The 16,625-nt window shown below is 42.6% G+C and overlaps 1 protein-coding gene and 1 long non-coding RNA gene across 2 annotated transcripts in view; one reads left to right on the forward strand and one right to left on the reverse strand.

Moving 5' to 3' along the window:
- Positions 1 to 374: 374 nt before the first annotated feature.
- The window catches only part of COL1A2 (collagen type I alpha 2 chain), a 36,227-nt gene continuing 19,976 nt past the window's right edge, over positions 375 to 16,625 (reverse strand). The window contains 23 exon segments of the mRNA NM_001195668.1: positions 375 to 1,137; positions 1,859 to 2,101; positions 2,751 to 2,935; positions 3,936 to 4,194; positions 4,491 to 4,598; positions 4,730 to 4,783; positions 5,254 to 5,361; positions 5,709 to 5,762; positions 5,926 to 6,033; positions 6,120 to 6,173; positions 6,546 to 6,653; positions 7,312 to 7,419; positions 8,179 to 8,340; positions 9,299 to 9,352; positions 10,180 to 10,233; positions 10,927 to 11,034; positions 11,134 to 11,187; positions 11,290 to 11,343; positions 12,051 to 12,104; positions 12,940 to 12,993; positions 13,642 to 13,749; positions 14,722 to 14,820; positions 15,963 to 16,007. Of these exon segments, the coding sequence (NP_001182597.1) occupies positions 991 to 1,137; positions 1,859 to 2,101; positions 2,751 to 2,935; positions 3,936 to 4,194; positions 4,491 to 4,598; positions 4,730 to 4,783; positions 5,254 to 5,361; positions 5,709 to 5,762; positions 5,926 to 6,033; positions 6,120 to 6,173; positions 6,546 to 6,653; positions 7,312 to 7,419; positions 8,179 to 8,340; positions 9,299 to 9,352; positions 10,180 to 10,233; positions 10,927 to 11,034; positions 11,134 to 11,187; positions 11,290 to 11,343; positions 12,051 to 12,104; positions 12,940 to 12,993; positions 13,642 to 13,749; positions 14,722 to 14,820; positions 15,963 to 16,007 (2,382 nt within the window). The 3' untranslated portion in view covers positions 375 to 990.
- LOC138845898 (uncharacterized) lies at positions 2,906 to 4,029 on the forward strand. The gene is made up of 2 exons (XR_011383207.1): positions 2,906 to 3,047; positions 3,335 to 4,029. It is a non-coding gene; the product is annotated as an uncharacterized lncRNA (long non-coding RNA).

Raw genomic sequence — 16,625 nt, forward strand, 5'->3', positions numbered from 1 at the left:
ACTGGAGCTCAGGTCTCCCGGGTCCTCGTACCATTGTTCCAAACGGCCCCTACCTTTTACATGATTTCTACCTAGTGTCTCTCCCTAGATGACTGGTCGGGATGCATATTTATATTACAAATAGCATTGAAGCAAGGAATTTTACTCAGTATTTTCTTTTGGAAAACCAAACATGCTTTATTTCATTTTTTTTCACAATTTATTTAAACATCTCACATATACAAAATAAGGTACAATTTAATTTTTCTGCTTGTCCAAGAAATATGGCTTCTTTGGAACCAGGGAAGAGGATGAAAATGAGATTGGCAAAGAACAAATCTGAGTCGAAGAAGAGGACGACTTTGGGCAAATGATCTGTGTATTCTTAATTGGGGGTCACATGGAGAACACTGCTGTCAAATCCGATTTAGAAAACCACACAACACAGAGGAGCATCTCTTCTCCAATTCTCCTAGCACCACCAACAGTCTTCAAGTTTCTGAAACACTATTAGCACCTTTGTATTATGAAAAATAAAACAAGGACCTCAGTTCGCCTCTGTCAAGGCCAGCACCCAACGAGGTGGAGCACACTCACAGGAAAGTATTTTGAGGTAGTTTAAACCTTCGGAAGTTTGGGTTTTAAACTTCCCTCTGTGGAAGATATTCAAAAGCCACAAGTGGTGCAAATGTACATGGTTTTTATTTTATTTTTCAATTTTTATTTTGGTTTTCTTACAAAGGTTGACATTTCCCACATTAGGTGTAAGACTTTTGAAAAAAATTCCAGATCTTTTTTAGGGGTTGGGGGAGAGAGTTCATGAAATCATATTGCACAATGCTCTGATCAATCCTTCTCCTCTTTCGCCCACAATTTAAGCAAGAAGATGTGCAGAAGAAATGGAAGGATTCAACTTTCAGTTAAAAAAGAAGAAGAGGAAAAAGAAGAAGAAATGGCAAGGAGAGAAAGTTTTTTCAAATTTCTTTTCTTTTTAATTTAGGTGGAGTTCACTTATTTGAAACAGACTGGGCCAACGTCCACATAGAATTCTTGGTCAGCGCCACCGATGTCCAAAGGTGCAATATCAAGGAAGGGCAAACGAGATGGCTTATTTGTTTTGTATTCAATGATTGTCTTTCCCCATTCATTTGTCTTTTTCTGTTTAAAAGAGAGAAGAAAAAAAGATACGTAAGACAGCACTGTTTCAGCACCTGATAACATCTGACATCTAAAATTTAGATTTTTATGAGTCACTTTTTGATTCTTCTAAGTGTGTCCCAAATCAACAAGCTCATCTTTGGAACAGAAGCATCAAGAATGTCTTTAGGGGAAGAGGTTCTCTCCCATCCTAGTTTTTAAAAACATTTCAACACATCTTCTAGGTGATTTCTTTCTACAGTATCATTTTCAGGTGTGTGTGTGTGTGGAGAGGGAGTTGGGGGAGTATGTAGTACTGTCATTAAGGAATTTACATTTTTTCCTAATTATACTGCATTGTAGAGAATATGCTATGTATTTTTCTTAATAAGGAAACTGTTAAGTATAAGCCATAATAAAAGGAAAAATAAAATATCTATATATAAATTATAGCTTATGCCCCAAGAAGTTTAAGCTCTGGGTATATACTATATTTTAAGAAGCTCATGTTAAAAGAAAAGTGACCAGTGTGTGAACATATTATACATTTTACTACTTCACAGTATTCAAGAGGGCAAAATATGACCAAAAAAAAGTCTTTACTTACCATCTGATTGTAAATAAAAACATTTATGAAAAAATATCAAATAAGTCAGATCTCTTGTTCACTTAAGGGCCTAAGCTAGAGCCACCCCTTCCTACTCTCCACTCAAAGGTATCCCCATATTTCACTACTGCTTACCGTGCAGCCATCGACAAGAACAGTGTAAGTGAACCTGCTGTTGCCCTCGGCAACAAGTTCAACATCATTGGAGCCCTGCAGAATGACAGCCTTGTTCAAGTTGCCAGTTTCCTCATCCATGTATGCAATGCTGTTCTTGCAGTGGTAGGTGATGTTCTGAGAGGCGTGATTGGCCAGCAGACGCATGAAGGCAAGTTGGGTAGCCATCTCCTTGGAGGTTACTCCTTCTACGTTGTATTCAAACTGGAGAAAATAAGGTGGGAGTTAGAGTTAAGTGAAGAAAGATTCAAATACTAAGAGTTATTTTTTTTAAACGTCTGGTATAGGCAGGAATAATGAACTGAGATCCAAGCCTTAGGAAAGAGATACTTTTAATGGAAACTCAATTCACTTGTCTTCAAAGCACCAGATGGCTAGATGGATGTAAGACTTGCTGGGCTAAGGCAAGGGCATCTAAAACAGTAACTGTTTCAGTTAAGCCTTTGTGTGTATGTTGCTTCTTTAGAATAAGAGTGAGGAGGTACAGACTGAGACCTCTTTCTTGTCCTCTAATTCTATGATTTGTTGAATTCCAGTAAGCATTCAATGAAGTGAGTGCAAAGGTTTGATTAAAACTTCAGGAAAACTGCTCTGGTTCTGAAAATTCAAGTGCACGCTGTGGGGCTCGTGTTCCTTCACACCCATCAGCACTTGTCTGTTTCTCCAGTGAGTGTACACTGGGTCAAGTTTGAAGTACACGAACACATCCAATCCATTGTTTAATGTTCAACCTATGACAGTTTCTTTTAATAGGTCCATTTTGGTAAGGGGTCAACATGAACATAATGAAAAAACAAACAATCCTAATAAGATAGTGTTTGCTAGAAGGAGTAATGTCTCCAGGATTCCTCACCTGGGTGCCACCATTGATGGTTTCTCCTAACCAGACATGCTTCTTGGCCTTGGAGCTCTTATACCAGTTCTTGACAGAGATGTTTTCAGGTTGGGCCCGGATGCAGGTTTCGCCAGTAGAGAAATCACAGTAAACTTTGATAGCATCCATAGTGCATCCTTGGTTGGGATCGATCCAGTAGTAACCTTTTAAGAAAAGAGACTCAGATCATTAAACTTCTCACTGAGGAAAACATAGAGTTCTAATAATATTCATAAAAAATTCCAGTTGTTTGTTTTTAAAGATTTGATTGTATAGGTCTGATCTGATTTCATCATCATTTAAAAAATCATCTATTATTTTTCACTTTATGTTTCTGTGTGGGAGCAAACTGTTGAAATCTTTACTTAATGCATGCTAAACTGATCTTCTGTATATAAAGAGAATCGAAAATGAATCTTGATGTGAATGGAAGGGGAGAGGGAGTGGGAAAGGGGAGGGCTGTGGGTGGGAGGGACGGTATGAGGGGGAAGCCATTGTAATCCATAAATCGTACTCTGGAAATTTATATTCATTAAATAAAAAAAAAAGATTTGATTGTACAGTTATGTCACCTACCCCACACTTAACAGAAGAGGAATGGCTCCTTTCAAGATTAGACAGTTCTTTCCTCTTCTTCATAAAAATCAAATAAGGGGCATTTACTACCTTGAGAAAGGCAGAAGGGGCAGGTGTTTAGCCCAGTGGTTAAGATGCCAGTGGGGCACCCCTGTCCCACACTAGCCTCTGATCCCATCTTCTTGTGAACGCACACGCTGGTAGGCAGCAGTGACGGCTTGGGTGACGAAGTTCCTGCCACCCATGTGGGAGACCCAGGCTGAGTTTCCAGCTCCTGGTTTTGGCTTGGCCCAGCCCTCGCTATTGTGGATATTTGGGGAGTAAACCAGTGGAGAGGACTTCTCCCTTTGTCTCTCTGCCCCTCAAATAAATTAATAAAAAATTTAGAAAGAACATAAGGGCAGAAATAAATTTTAAAGAAGCTTTGAAGGTGAGTGCCAGTTGGGGAAAAAATATGATGCTGCATTAATTGGATGTTATTTCATGTAATGTAATTTTTACTCAACTGCATTTTCTCATGAGCACCAGTGGAACTGATCTGGAAAAGCCTGCGAGAAGGACTACTCTGCTTTGAACATCTCGACCTACCACTGCTCCACTCTGGGTGGCTGAGTCTCAGGTCGCGGCAGGTGCGAGCTGGGTTCTTCCGGGAGCCTTCAGGAGTGAGGAGGGTCTCAATCTGGTTGTTCAGAGACTTCAGAGTGGCATCGACTTCATAGTCCTTGGGTCTGAGAGAAGGTGGTGAGCGAGGCTGGTCAGCCCTGTAGAAGTCTCCATCGTAACCGAAGTCGTAACCACCGCCGCTTGCGCCAGGAGGGCCAGGAGGGCCGGGGGGACCGGGAGGGCCCTGCAATGGTGAGAGTGAGAGAAGGGAGGCTTTGTATTTGCTCACAGCGAGAGACCTCAACGGTAGCAGGTTTCCAGTTGAACTTCATACAAAGCATGTTCTAGTAAGCAAGAATGGATCAAGTTCATATGAATAAGTGACTTGCCCTCAGAACAACTGCAAGGATGAGCTGCACACAGCTGTCATACAGTTTAGAAAATATACTTTAGCGTGGCTACTTGGGTGTAGCATCACAGTCATCTTGGTGTGACCTTAGGTCAGTGAAGCTCTTCATAATTTCCCCAAGTGATACTTACAGCAGGACCTTGGCTACCCTGAGAACCTCGAAGGCCAGCAGGTCCAACTGTGCCGGGATGTCCAGAGCGGCCGTCTTTGCCAGCAGGGCCGGTAGGACCAGCAGGGCCCTAAGGAGGAAAGACACCAAGAACATCTATTGAGCCATCAAAACCCCACAGGAAACCCCCACCAGGAGCCTGGGGCTCAATGCGTGGGTAGCCCTCATTTCAGAGAGGAGCCATCTCTTGCTTTCACCTACCCTGGGGCCAGCGGGACCCACAGCGCCGGGAGCACCTTGATCACCATGTTGACCCTTTAAGGAGAGAACAGGAAATTACACTTTCAGAACACGTGTCAACAGATTTTTTTTTTTTCAAATTGAGTGGAAAACTTTAGTTCCAATGGTCTCCAAATTGATAAAATTGAAAATGTAAAGTGGAGCTCTTTTCTCCCATTATGTCTATTATATTCGATGATTTTTTTTCACAAGCCATTTCAGCAGTGCAGTATTAGTCATTCCCCTAATTATGTTTATTTTCAGTGGGGTTGAAGGACAGTGCTGCCAGGGGATTTTAATGTAAGTGTAGTTCTATCTCCCTTAACCCTCACCTTTCCACGCTGGAATGATAAAGCCTCATCTCCGCGAGAGAGGGAGTTAGCCAGAGAACGGGATATGGCTGTGATGCGGGACGTGTTAGAACAATAACAGTGCACACATGAAGATGCTCAGGGCTGGGGGCCGTTATGGGTAGCACGCAGGTATGCTGGCCACGTTCTACTTACAGCGAGACCGGGAAGACCTTGCAATCCGTTGTGTCCCTTTATGCCAGGAAGACCTCTGGGCCCCTTGTCACCAGGCTCTCCCTTGTCACCCCGGATGCCTTGTGGACCCTGTGAAGAAATTTAAGAGTGGCATTCGTTTCTCCACAAATGCTGCTTAATCCACTCAGAAAGGCAACTGAAGACATGCAAAGGTCTAGACAGGCTCCCATCTCTTCTAGTGCTCTGCATTAGTTGGGCAGATCCTGATGATTGTTAGATCCAGGTTAGTTAGATCCTGATGACTATTTACAATAAGTGAACAGACAAGGCTTAAAATAGATCAAGTTATTTGTATCAGTTCTCAACAAGGAATACAAGTTTTTGAAAACATGAAGCCTGGGCTATGTTTTAGTTATTTTCTTGAATGGATCCTCCCAACATGTTAGTTTGTAAAGAAGCCTTCACCATGTACGTACACTAGGGCCTCTTGGACCAGCAGCACCGACGGGACCAATAGAACCAGCAGGGCCCTGTGAAGTGGGAGAAAAAAAAAAAAAAACAAACAGAACTCGTCAGCCAAGACCAAGCCCCCCCTTCTGACACCTCCACTGTCGCCAGGTGTGGGAAAGTCAGGGTGAAGCGGGTGAAGCCCAGGAGGAAGGCAGCATTAAAGAGCTGACTTTAAAAACTTACAGGTTCACCACGGTTTCCATGTTTGCCAGTGGGGCCCACGGAGCCTTGAGGACCAGGTGCTCCTGCAGCACCAACAGGACCAGCATTGCCAGGGTAACCACGTTCTCCCTACCACAGGCAAAATGAAATTTAGCATCACTTTGGCCTCTACTTAGTGACTTTTAAATCACAGGAAGGCGAGGAAATGCACTGACCTTGTGTCCAGGCTGACCATCGCGACCTGGAGGACCATCGCTCCCAGGGTTGCCCTGTGACGACACCACGCAGATTAAAGCCCTTGGTGAGATACTGCTGCCCCTTTGCCCTTGGGTTTTGGCTACTCTGTCTTCTTCACTCCCAGTGCTCGATTGTGAGCCCCTTTCCAGACGGTTAAAAAGCAGGGACGAAAACCTATTAGCTTACATTTTATTTTAAAGGTGTTTTTAATATCTGGGTCCAACACCAAACTAGTTAAAGGTTCATTCTTCTACTGAAATCATCTTTCAATGCCAGAAGTGGTCATGACATGTACTTGTGGGGAAACAGACACTCTTGGAACAAGAGAATCTCAGCCCAACACCCGAAATTACATACAATAAACCCTGCTCAATTTTACGATGTAAACAAAATGCTGGACTCACATCACGACCGGCTTCACCAGGAGCACCGTTGACTCCAGGACTGCCCACAGCACCAGGGGGACCACGGGCCCCAGGAGGGCCTGCGATGCCAAGAGGACCAGGTTCACCCTAACAAAGCAGAGGAAATAAAAAGATTACTCTAGTTGGACAGAATGCCAACCTCACCCTCCAAAAACAACCTGAGGCGGGAGATTGCAGTGTGAGGAGAAGAGGTGAAGTGAATACGAATGGTTCAGAAAATGGTAAGCAGTGTCATTCGTGTCACCCTACACAGAGGGTCGGCTAGGTATTGTTAATGCAGTGTTGCTCTGCTCAAGGCAAGCATGGTTTTCATCCAACATTCCACATGAAACGAATTCATGAGGTTGATAGAGTTTATGGAAATGAGATGGGTCCTGGCTGCTGTCACGTACAAGGTTTAATGGAATGATTCAGAACTTTCCAGTTTCATTCTTCCTCCAGGAGAAATGATGCCAGCATTTCATATTGCAGAGCAGTCAATGCAATTAGAGCTTATATCGTTCTTAAGCGTGTAGAAAGAACAAAATCATTCTGCATAGTGTTAAGCTGCGTCTTTAGAGTGTGTGTCTAAGGAAGGTGCTATTAAAGCATCTGAGATAAGTGACATGCGATCTGTATAAAGAAAATGCCAGGAGTAAGAAATCTTAAGTGGAGTCATTCAGTGATCAATCTGTCACATTTGAAGTGGCAGCTTTTAAAACCTTTTATTATGCTAATGAGAATCAGAATGGCGTCAAACACTCACCAAAGCACCAGCAACACCTGGGAGACCACGTTCACCTCTGGAGCCGGGAAGGCCCAGAATGCCAGGAGCACCAAGAAGACCCTGAGGACCTGGGGTGCCAGGAGGTCCCTAAACAAGAGGAAAAACACGGTATAATCCAGGTAGGACCCCCAGGTGAGAGCCCAGCTGGGCTTGCGCACTGGGGGAACTAGCTGTCCTCGGTGTAGAGTCGGCTAGTGAGCTCTTGGGTATCTTTTCCGTCGCGATGGGAATGAGCTCACATTCGAGCATGTGGATATCTGTATGTATTTGTACCTTCCTCCTCCTCAAGACCCACGGTGTAACATTTTAAATATGTGGCTGAGATCAGTGAAGCCACGCGGGGATGGTGGAATAGAGTTTTTACTGAGTTTATGTAAGGAAGCAAATTTTGCCCTTTGCCTCTAAAGTCTAGTAGAGGAAGCTTTCAGAGTAGCCGTAATACCAGAAAATGCCTACTTAATGAATGGGTACCTTACTAGGATCGATGAATTCACAGTAGGCAAAGGCATTCTGCTCTAATCCTGGTACCAGTCAGGCGGCCCCTCCCTCGGCAGCACACTTAGAAGGCCGTGAGGATGAAACCTTGAGTTCCTCATTTACTGCCGTCCCTATCACAGGCTAACTGAGCACCTGCTGCAGCCACGGCACCTCAGTGTGCACAAATCTGGCTCAGCCGAGCTACACTTGAGAGTCTGCAAATGCCACCTGGAGATTTGTGTAGGGGGTTTATTTTAACTTAATAAAAATATTCAATAATATAAATAAATAAATATCACTTGGAGACTTGCGTAGGGGTGTTGTTTTAATAAAATAATTTTTTTAAAAAAAGAGTTTGAAATCACTTACAGCAGTACCAGCCTCTCCAGAGGGACCTTTCTCTCCAGGAAAGCCAGGGGGGCCAGATGCACCTGTTTCTCCAGTTCGGCCAACTGGACCTTGGTCACCACGAGGACCACGAAGCCCTTCTTTACCGGCAGCACCAGGGGGACCAGGAGGACCAGTAATACCCTGTGAGCAAATGTACAAGGTCACTTACATTCTGTAAATCAGGGGTTCTAGATATTAAGATGCCAACAGTGTGATTCAACAAAACAACAGCCCAGCCATTTTGGGGAAAGGATTAGACTGTTAAATATTCTTTCTTGTAGAAAGTAGAAACTCCAATCTTACTTCCCCGACACTGTCAGCAAAGAAAAAATAATCGAGGCAGACTCTACAAAAAATTTCTGTAAGGAAAAGCAATGCCCTGCCACGGGTACCCTAGAATGTTGGAATGAGAACGTGAAGAGTTATGACTTAGTTGTAAATGAATGGGACTTTGGGTTTTGGAGCATCCTGCCCCTTTCTTTTCAAAGAAAGCCAATACTGGCATTTTATTCATAACTGAGGAATCACATATGCTTTCAACTCGGTTTAATTAAATGCCTACAGGGAATGACGATTTTTGCGTTATGAACCTGAGAAAGGATTCCAAGAAATCAACATCTTTGCTATTCCCCCCAACCCAAACCTTAAGCAGAAGACTTAATCCTTGGTAATTAATTAAATTCTCTGGAGTCCTGACAGAAAAATCTGAAACAGAATTAAATTAGGGGCCAAACCACCTATAAATTCAGAAACAATTGTATCCTAACAACGGAGGCAGAATGATACCTATAAAGGGTAATTAGATATAAAAATACCTGATATGTGACTAAAACTGTTCTGCTCTTTATTTTTAACAATGAGAACACACCCGTGAAAGGGGACTGGTGTTTGCAATGAATAAAAGCCTCTTAAACTGATATTACAAAATATAATTTGTGATGATTTTGCCTCAATGGTTCAGAAAACCTGATTTCAGGCCAGGAAAATAATAGCAAATATTAGCGAAGTGTTTTCATCAAGTTTCTTACCCTCTTCCCACCAGAGACAAGGTCTTTTGGCTAAAGTAAATGAAAACACAGGTGTGCAGAGGTTTACTCACAGAGGGGCCTGGGGGTCCAGTCCGTCCAGCAGCACCAGGGAAACCAGTCATACCCTGAGAAGCAAGCAATCACAATTCCGTCATCAACACCATCTCCAGGGATTTGGGTGAGATGTGAATTTCTCCTTTGGAAAGCCCTCATTCCATTGGCCAGGGATGGACCAAAGAGCAAGTAGTAGGCAGCCTCACACAGGGTATTGTTTAATCAGGACCCGGAGACCCTCCTTCTCCATTCATGCCACCTTGCCAATTACACCAAACTTTTGTTGGTCGGTCCCTTTTGAAATGCTAACATATTATCTGATCATTATCAAATCAAGAAGACAATATGTTATGATTTCACATGGGTGTGTACACATTAATAACTCTTTCAACCAACTGACTGGGTGCTAAGGCAATGAGTACTGAATAAGCAGTGTTGTTTGTAGAGGAAGGGATGCTAAATGACGCAGAGCACTCAGCATGGTCGATGGAGAGAAAGAGTGGGTGGAGTTCATCCTGGGTGGCTCTGTGTCTCTGGAGTCAGTGGGACAGCTTTGAATGGAGTGGGGAAGGACTCAGGCAGAAAAAGGGGGACACCCGCAGGAAGTTCAATGGCTCCAGAGAGTATTTCACCCACTTCTCAATTTAAACAGCCTGATGATGACGCCCCCAAAGTGAGGTGGTAGCAATATTTACTGCGTTGAGTTCTAGCTGGGATTGAGTTAGCATGCCATGTAGCTGACATTAACTTCAGTATCAGAACTGCTCTAAAGAGAATGAACTTGGACCTTGGGTCTCCTCACTGCAGTCCAAATTTACCAAAAACTTCAAAACTTTCAAGTTCTCCCTCATAGGTTCCAAAGAAAGAAAAGTGATTTGAGTCCATGGTAAATACTCACAGGGGGGCCTCCATCACCACGACCTCCAGCAGGACCAGGGGGACCATTTGGACCCTAAAGGCAAGCAAAAGGTGAGATCAAGTCAGAAAATAAGCACAGTTCTTACACATGCTACATTTCTCCTCACAGGAATCATTTCTGAGATTTCCAGATGAAAATGCAGAAATGAAAAATGATCATGTATGCCATCTGGAAGAAATGTTCTTGTTTCAATGTCACTACCTCTGTGGGGTTTTTAAACAATTAAAAGTAAGACAATATTTACAAAAATCTTGTAAATTGTGAAGTGGTATGCAAATTATTCTTGTTTTTTTTTTTTTTAATATATATTTTCATTTGTTTGAAAGGTAGAGAGAGACAGAGAGACAGAGACCCATCTGCTGGTTCATTCCATAAATGCCTTCAGCAGCTGGGATTGGGTCAGGCCAAAGCCAAGAGCCAGGAACATATTTTGGATCTTCCATGGGAGTGGCAGGGACCTAACAGCCTGAGCCATCATCTGCTGTGCACATCAGTAGGATGCTGGAATCAGGAGCAGAGAGGGGCCTCAAACCCAGGCACTGGGGTGCGGGCATCCCCAGTGGCTTCGGAAGCACTGTGCCAAAAACTTGCCTGGCTCTTAACTTTTGCAATCATCTATCTGGTACACTCCTTCAGGCGCAGTGGGCACCTGCCTGATGTTGCTCAATGATAAAATCTCTTGGATAACTACACAGGTTGAGTTGACCGCCAGTGAATCCAACTTACAGATGGGCCAGCAGCTCCAACGGGGCCCGCAGGACCAACAACACCATTTTCACCCTTGGGTCCCTTGGTTCCTTTCTCTCCTTTAGCACCAGGTTGACCAGCAGCACCCTGTTGGAAAGAAAGGGTTACAGCTCTGGCGTTCTCACTCACCTGACTATGCCCCAGCTGGGGATGGTCTCAGATGAACCTTTTTTAGGTGATACTCACAGCAGGACCAGCGAATCCATTAGGGCCAGCGGGACCAACCTCACCACGTTCACCCTAGGGTGGAGAAAGGGTGTAAACACATCTCAGCACTCTGATCCATTGACATCTACAAAGTGTGAGGGGTGAGTGTCCCAACTGCCCCAGATTTCTACTTACAGGACTACCCCGAGGACCAGCAGGGCCAGCAGGGCCAGCAGCACCAGCTTCACCCTGGAGGGGGAGGGGTCCAAAGACAGTTTGTTAATGCACTTCACACAGATGCTCAAAGAAGTAGTTGGGAGAGAGCTCGGTGGCAGACAGTGGGCTATTGTCAGAGCTGGCAGATGCCTTGCAAGACATAACCAGCGCACGTGGCACACAGGCAAATGAACGGGACCCTCACTCCTCTGAATGCTGCATTCGTTCTGGGGTCTGGGACACACGCTTGCAGAAGCACTCTAAGTCAGTGCCCACAATACCAGGAGGAGGAGATGTTTTAATTTTTAGATGGACCCAGGGTTGATCTATTTGCTGTAATCTCTGTAATACAATAAATAAGATCTATTTTAAGTGGATTGTTCAATGTGAAGTGGGCATGCTATGTATTTTATCAATTTTTTTTTTTTTACAATTGAAGGCTTTGAGAAGACTTAGTGCCTTAGGATATTGTTAATGGGCAACAGGGAAAGACTTTAAAACAAATGATAGGGATTAAAATATAGATCAGATAGCTGGCACATCTATAGGAAGGGGAAGAGAACTTTAAACACATAGCATTTGTTTCCTGCTGCTTTATCACAAGAGCTAAGTTCTGAAATAAGTGGGCTTTGAAGCCATAAAAATGAATTGCTGGGGCTATTTGGGACTAGGGCAGGCAGGAAATTTTAGGTAGTGCTATCAGTTCCAAGAGATACAACTCAGTGAAAATGCACACTTACCCGGTCACCTGTGGCTCCAGCAGGACCAGGGGCACCTACAGCACCAGGAGCACCCTACCCCCAAAAAGGAAAAACATATCTTGTTAACCACATCCCATACCATCAGTGGAGAACCTTGCCACTCTCTTTTGCTGGGCATATCCAGTGAACACTCTTACTGCACACTCTGCACATCAAGAGAGATCGGGTGCATTTCAGTTCTAACTGTCAGAGACTCTCAGAAGTGACTTTCAGGGGGAGAGCATCCAGGAATAAAGGCAATTGCAAGGTGTAAGTCAAGGGCAGGTTAGGAATTTGGAAAATCTGAACTCTCAGCTCCTCCCTGTAAAGGCCCATGGAGAGCAGCAAATGAGTGGGCTTGTTTGGAACTGTTAAGAATTGTGTGATTCAAAGGATGGACTGTTACAGAGGTGCTACAGTGAATGATTAGCATCAGGGAGAACCAAGGCACAGGGTGGTGTGGGAGAGCCCTGGTGCCACATTCCAGGTAGGCTAATAATCCTTTTATGGGATTATCTCTGGCATCTCCGGGGTATTAACAGCTAATCTTTGCAGCTTCTTTTTGATAAATCCCCAAGACATACATTTGTATAAGTCTTGGACCTTGTTAGGGGTTCTGGCCTTTTAAAATGTAAAAGAACGATTGTGTGTGTGTGTGTGTGTGTGTGTGAAATAAATGCCCTACCATCACTTAAAACAATCACTTTACATGTTAGTAAACCTAGAGTTTTTGGTCTGTACTTTGTAGTTGGCACAGTTAATACTAAAGAAGGTAAGACTCCAAATGTGAATTCTTTTTGGAAACTTCAATTCAAATGGAGTAAAATGTTAAAAAAAAAAAAGGAAAAATACAAATGATACAAATGTAAACATAAACAAAACTACTCACCCGAGCACCATCTCTGCCAGGGTTACCAATTTCACCTCTGAGGCCAGTTTCACCCTGAAAGTATGAAGTAAGAACAACTTTTTGTTTCCCAACCAAATTTCTGAATCAACATTAATCCAAAGTGTTTTACAGATGCCATTAGCCATTTAAAATTTTTGGTAATGTCTGAATTTCCTACCATTCAATAATAGGATGTTGAATGAGGGGAAAAAATAAGAAAAGAGATAATTCAAGGCCCTTTTCAGATTATTGTTGAATATTTTTTTTTCCTAATTTCCATACACACTCCTGGAGCATAATCAAGCAAGGTACAAATTCATGTGGACGGAATCATAAGGCAACATTACAATGAGCTCCAGCGCCTGATCACTCTTGTGCATAACTAATGCGGCAGCACGGTGGACAGCTGTTCGATAGAGCTCCTTCTCATTAATTAGGGCAGGATGAAGCATTATTGTTAGTGGCATTAAAATGAGCCTCATGTATTACTCAACACCATCTGGTTGCGTGAAATTCCATGGTAGCAAGGAATTTTGCCAGATTAGTGAGTTTAGAAATGCGTAGGTACTAGGTGGCAGAGAGAAATGGATATAGATATCAAAATGCAACCAAGCCACCTGCCAGGAAGTGTACAGCACTGGGCGCCCTTCTTTGGTAGAGTTCATCAACAGTAACTATGAAGGTCCAACACCGAGCAAGTACCTTTTCTCCCTTGCCTCCAGGAATGCCAGCAGCACCCCTCTCTCCTGGGAGGCCACCAGGACCAGACGCACCAGCAGTGCCTGGAGCACCAACCACACCAGGTTCACCCTTGAAGCAAACACAGGTGAAATCAATTATTTCAGTGGCAAAAGAAGAAAATGATGAATCAACCTCTTGAAGGATTCCAATTTAGACATCTAATAGATAGCATTCTTGCCCGCTTAGGCACACAAAGGAGGGCTATTGAAAGGCGGGAGACCATCACAGAGTAAGATGCTATTAATGATACAGTGACTAAAGCGAAGAGGGTAGAGGGGGTGGGCGCCTGTGGTTCCTCTATAATCTCTCCCAGTCCTCTTAAGAAAGGCAAGTGCAGAAAAGAGGGGGACGGGACAATGGGAACCAGAAGAGTGAAAAGTGTCTGCCCACAAACATTTTCAAGGGTAAGTCTCTTGTCCCGTACAGGAAACATGAACAGAGACCTCATCAACAGGGGAGATGTTTGCGTTTTAATCTCCCTAAGAGTGGAAACTATAGCTTCCATTTTTCTATGAAACTCTACAATTCCACATACTTAAAACTTGTTGACTGGCTTCTGAGATGAATAGATCCCCTTGCAAGAACTACCTCACAAAACTGTATTTATTTTCTTATTTCTTCTTACCTTGTTATTTTCCCCCAATGATACTCTTCCACATATTAAAATAGCTTTTTTTTTTGCAGTGAATCTTTATATTTTTCTCTTTTCAGGTAAGAAGCAGAAGTAATACAAATGTTCTCTTTTTTATTGCAGTTAATGTATTTTTCAGAACTCTATATTTCCTGCCATTTTAAAGCCTAAACCATGAATTCCATTTTGGAACACAAGTTTTAGACATACGTTTTTGGGGTGAATGTAGTGTCCAGTAATTTTTCCTCATCACAAGTTCTCTTATTGTACTTCTTTTTAAAATCTGACTCTATGAAGTCACAGAACCAAAAATAAATACAAGTATGAAAAATGATTCTTCTATTGTAAAGGGTCACTTACTGTAGGGTAGACTGGGCCAAATCAGCCATCTATAAGACGTGGAGTTTTACCTTGTTTCCATCAGGCCCTGGGGGTCCAGAAGGACCTCGGCTCCCAATAGGGCCGGGAGGACCAGCAGCACCGCTCTCCCCGGGGGCACCACGCTCTCCCTGGAAAAGAGTGAGAAGACTTCAGAGGGGCTCTTGGACACACCCGATTCACACTGGGCTGTCTTTTACATCCTGGTTCTGTTACCGATTAGCAAATGAAAATCTTTGTGATTCCGAATTTCTCCTCTAGCAAAATAGAGGGATGAGATGAGACAGTCTCTAAAGTCTCATTCAGTGCTAATGTTCTGGGCTGCAACATATGCTGCCTTTAGACTATAGATTTCAACCTTTGGAACTTGCTTTCTTTGCTTCTCTTTTCTGTGATAGGTCCATAAGTTTAAAAATACGTCAGTTATACATAGTACTCAAAGGAAAAGATTGTGGTATTTTAGTAGAATAGCAATGTCAGGTACAGAAGATTAGACAGTGTCATGTCTATGCTCCCTTTATGTATTGTCATATAATAATAAGGCAACAGTTATAACATTAAACTGAAGACATATACATATGCATACATTTTATACATATAGAAGTGTCTATTTCTATCTACCTACCTACCTATCCATCTATCTAAATATCTATCAGTTACATCTAAATATCACAAGAACATAGATAGCATCCATGTTTGGCCCAGAGCATTTATCAACAGATCTACATTGTGGTCATTTCAAAGGAACTTTCTGTAACTTGGTTCTGTGGCACTATGGTTTTTTGGACACTAAGTGTTTGAATAAGTACTGATACAACAGAATAATTTAGGGGAAAACTAATCATTCCAGTTATGCTAATCCCCACAGACTAAATCTATTTCATTTTCATTTATAATATGCTCATGAATTCAGTTATAGATTTTTACAGCAACACACATTGTAAAAATCAACTTTAGATCTGAGTAAAGATGTTACTTTTTTCCTTGGTTCAAGTTAAGCCACTGTCAAAAATAGATCATATTTGTTCATATAAATCAGCAAATATAATAGCTATATTAATTTATTTGTGCTTCAGGAAATATGAACAAATAGCCAAAAACGAGTCTATCATCAACTTAGAAATCTGACACTTGCTATTGATCACCTCTGTCTACAGATATCATTTGTCAGGGAACTTGTAAGGGAGGTCATCAGTGACTTTAAAGGGGAAACATTACTAATTTTAAAAAGACATTGCTGGAATTGTAGGAAAATTCATTAAATAACACTTACTCTTGGACCGGCAGGACCGGGGAGACCAAATTCACCAGGGAGACCCTAGGAAAAACATGAGAATAAATAAAGCATGAGATTTCTAGATCCACTTAGGATTGTGATAGTTGAAAGATTTTCAAAGAGTGAAATAAAGCTAGGTAGGCTCTACTTGCATAGGTGCTTAAATGCTCAGGCTAGTAAGAATAACAGAACTTTCAGTTGTATATGGAAAGGCACAAAAAAGAACAAATCTCATTGACACCTAGCCCAAAACCTGGTATCAGAGTATTTGTTTCCCAATACTTCATTTACTGCTTGAAAAAAGTGACAAAACAGACTCTCTCCTTTGATAATATGATGAATAACAATGAACAAAATTAGACATTGCCTATTCTTAGCTATATAACAGACTGCCTTCTTAATAGAAATGATCACATTCTGTACATTACCTAGTTAATTGTATACCCAAGTGTATCTCTTTCATTGCTGACCAGCTGTCTCCTTAATGTGCCCCACAGTTGACAAGGGAGGGCAGGCTGCAGAATGTAACTAAATTGAGGCACATTCATCACAATTACAGAGAAAATGACTCAGAACTCATGTCCTGATTGTGGATAGCGGTGTCATGTCTGAGTGCCAAGGAAAACATTAAAAGCAATTTTTCAGGGTCTGGTTTGATGG

This window comes from Oryctolagus cuniculus, chromosome 16 (genome assembly GCF_964237555.1).
Source record: "Oryctolagus cuniculus chromosome 16, mOryCun1.1, whole genome shotgun sequence".
Lineage (NCBI taxonomy): Eukaryota > Metazoa > Chordata > Mammalia > Lagomorpha > Leporidae > Oryctolagus > Oryctolagus cuniculus.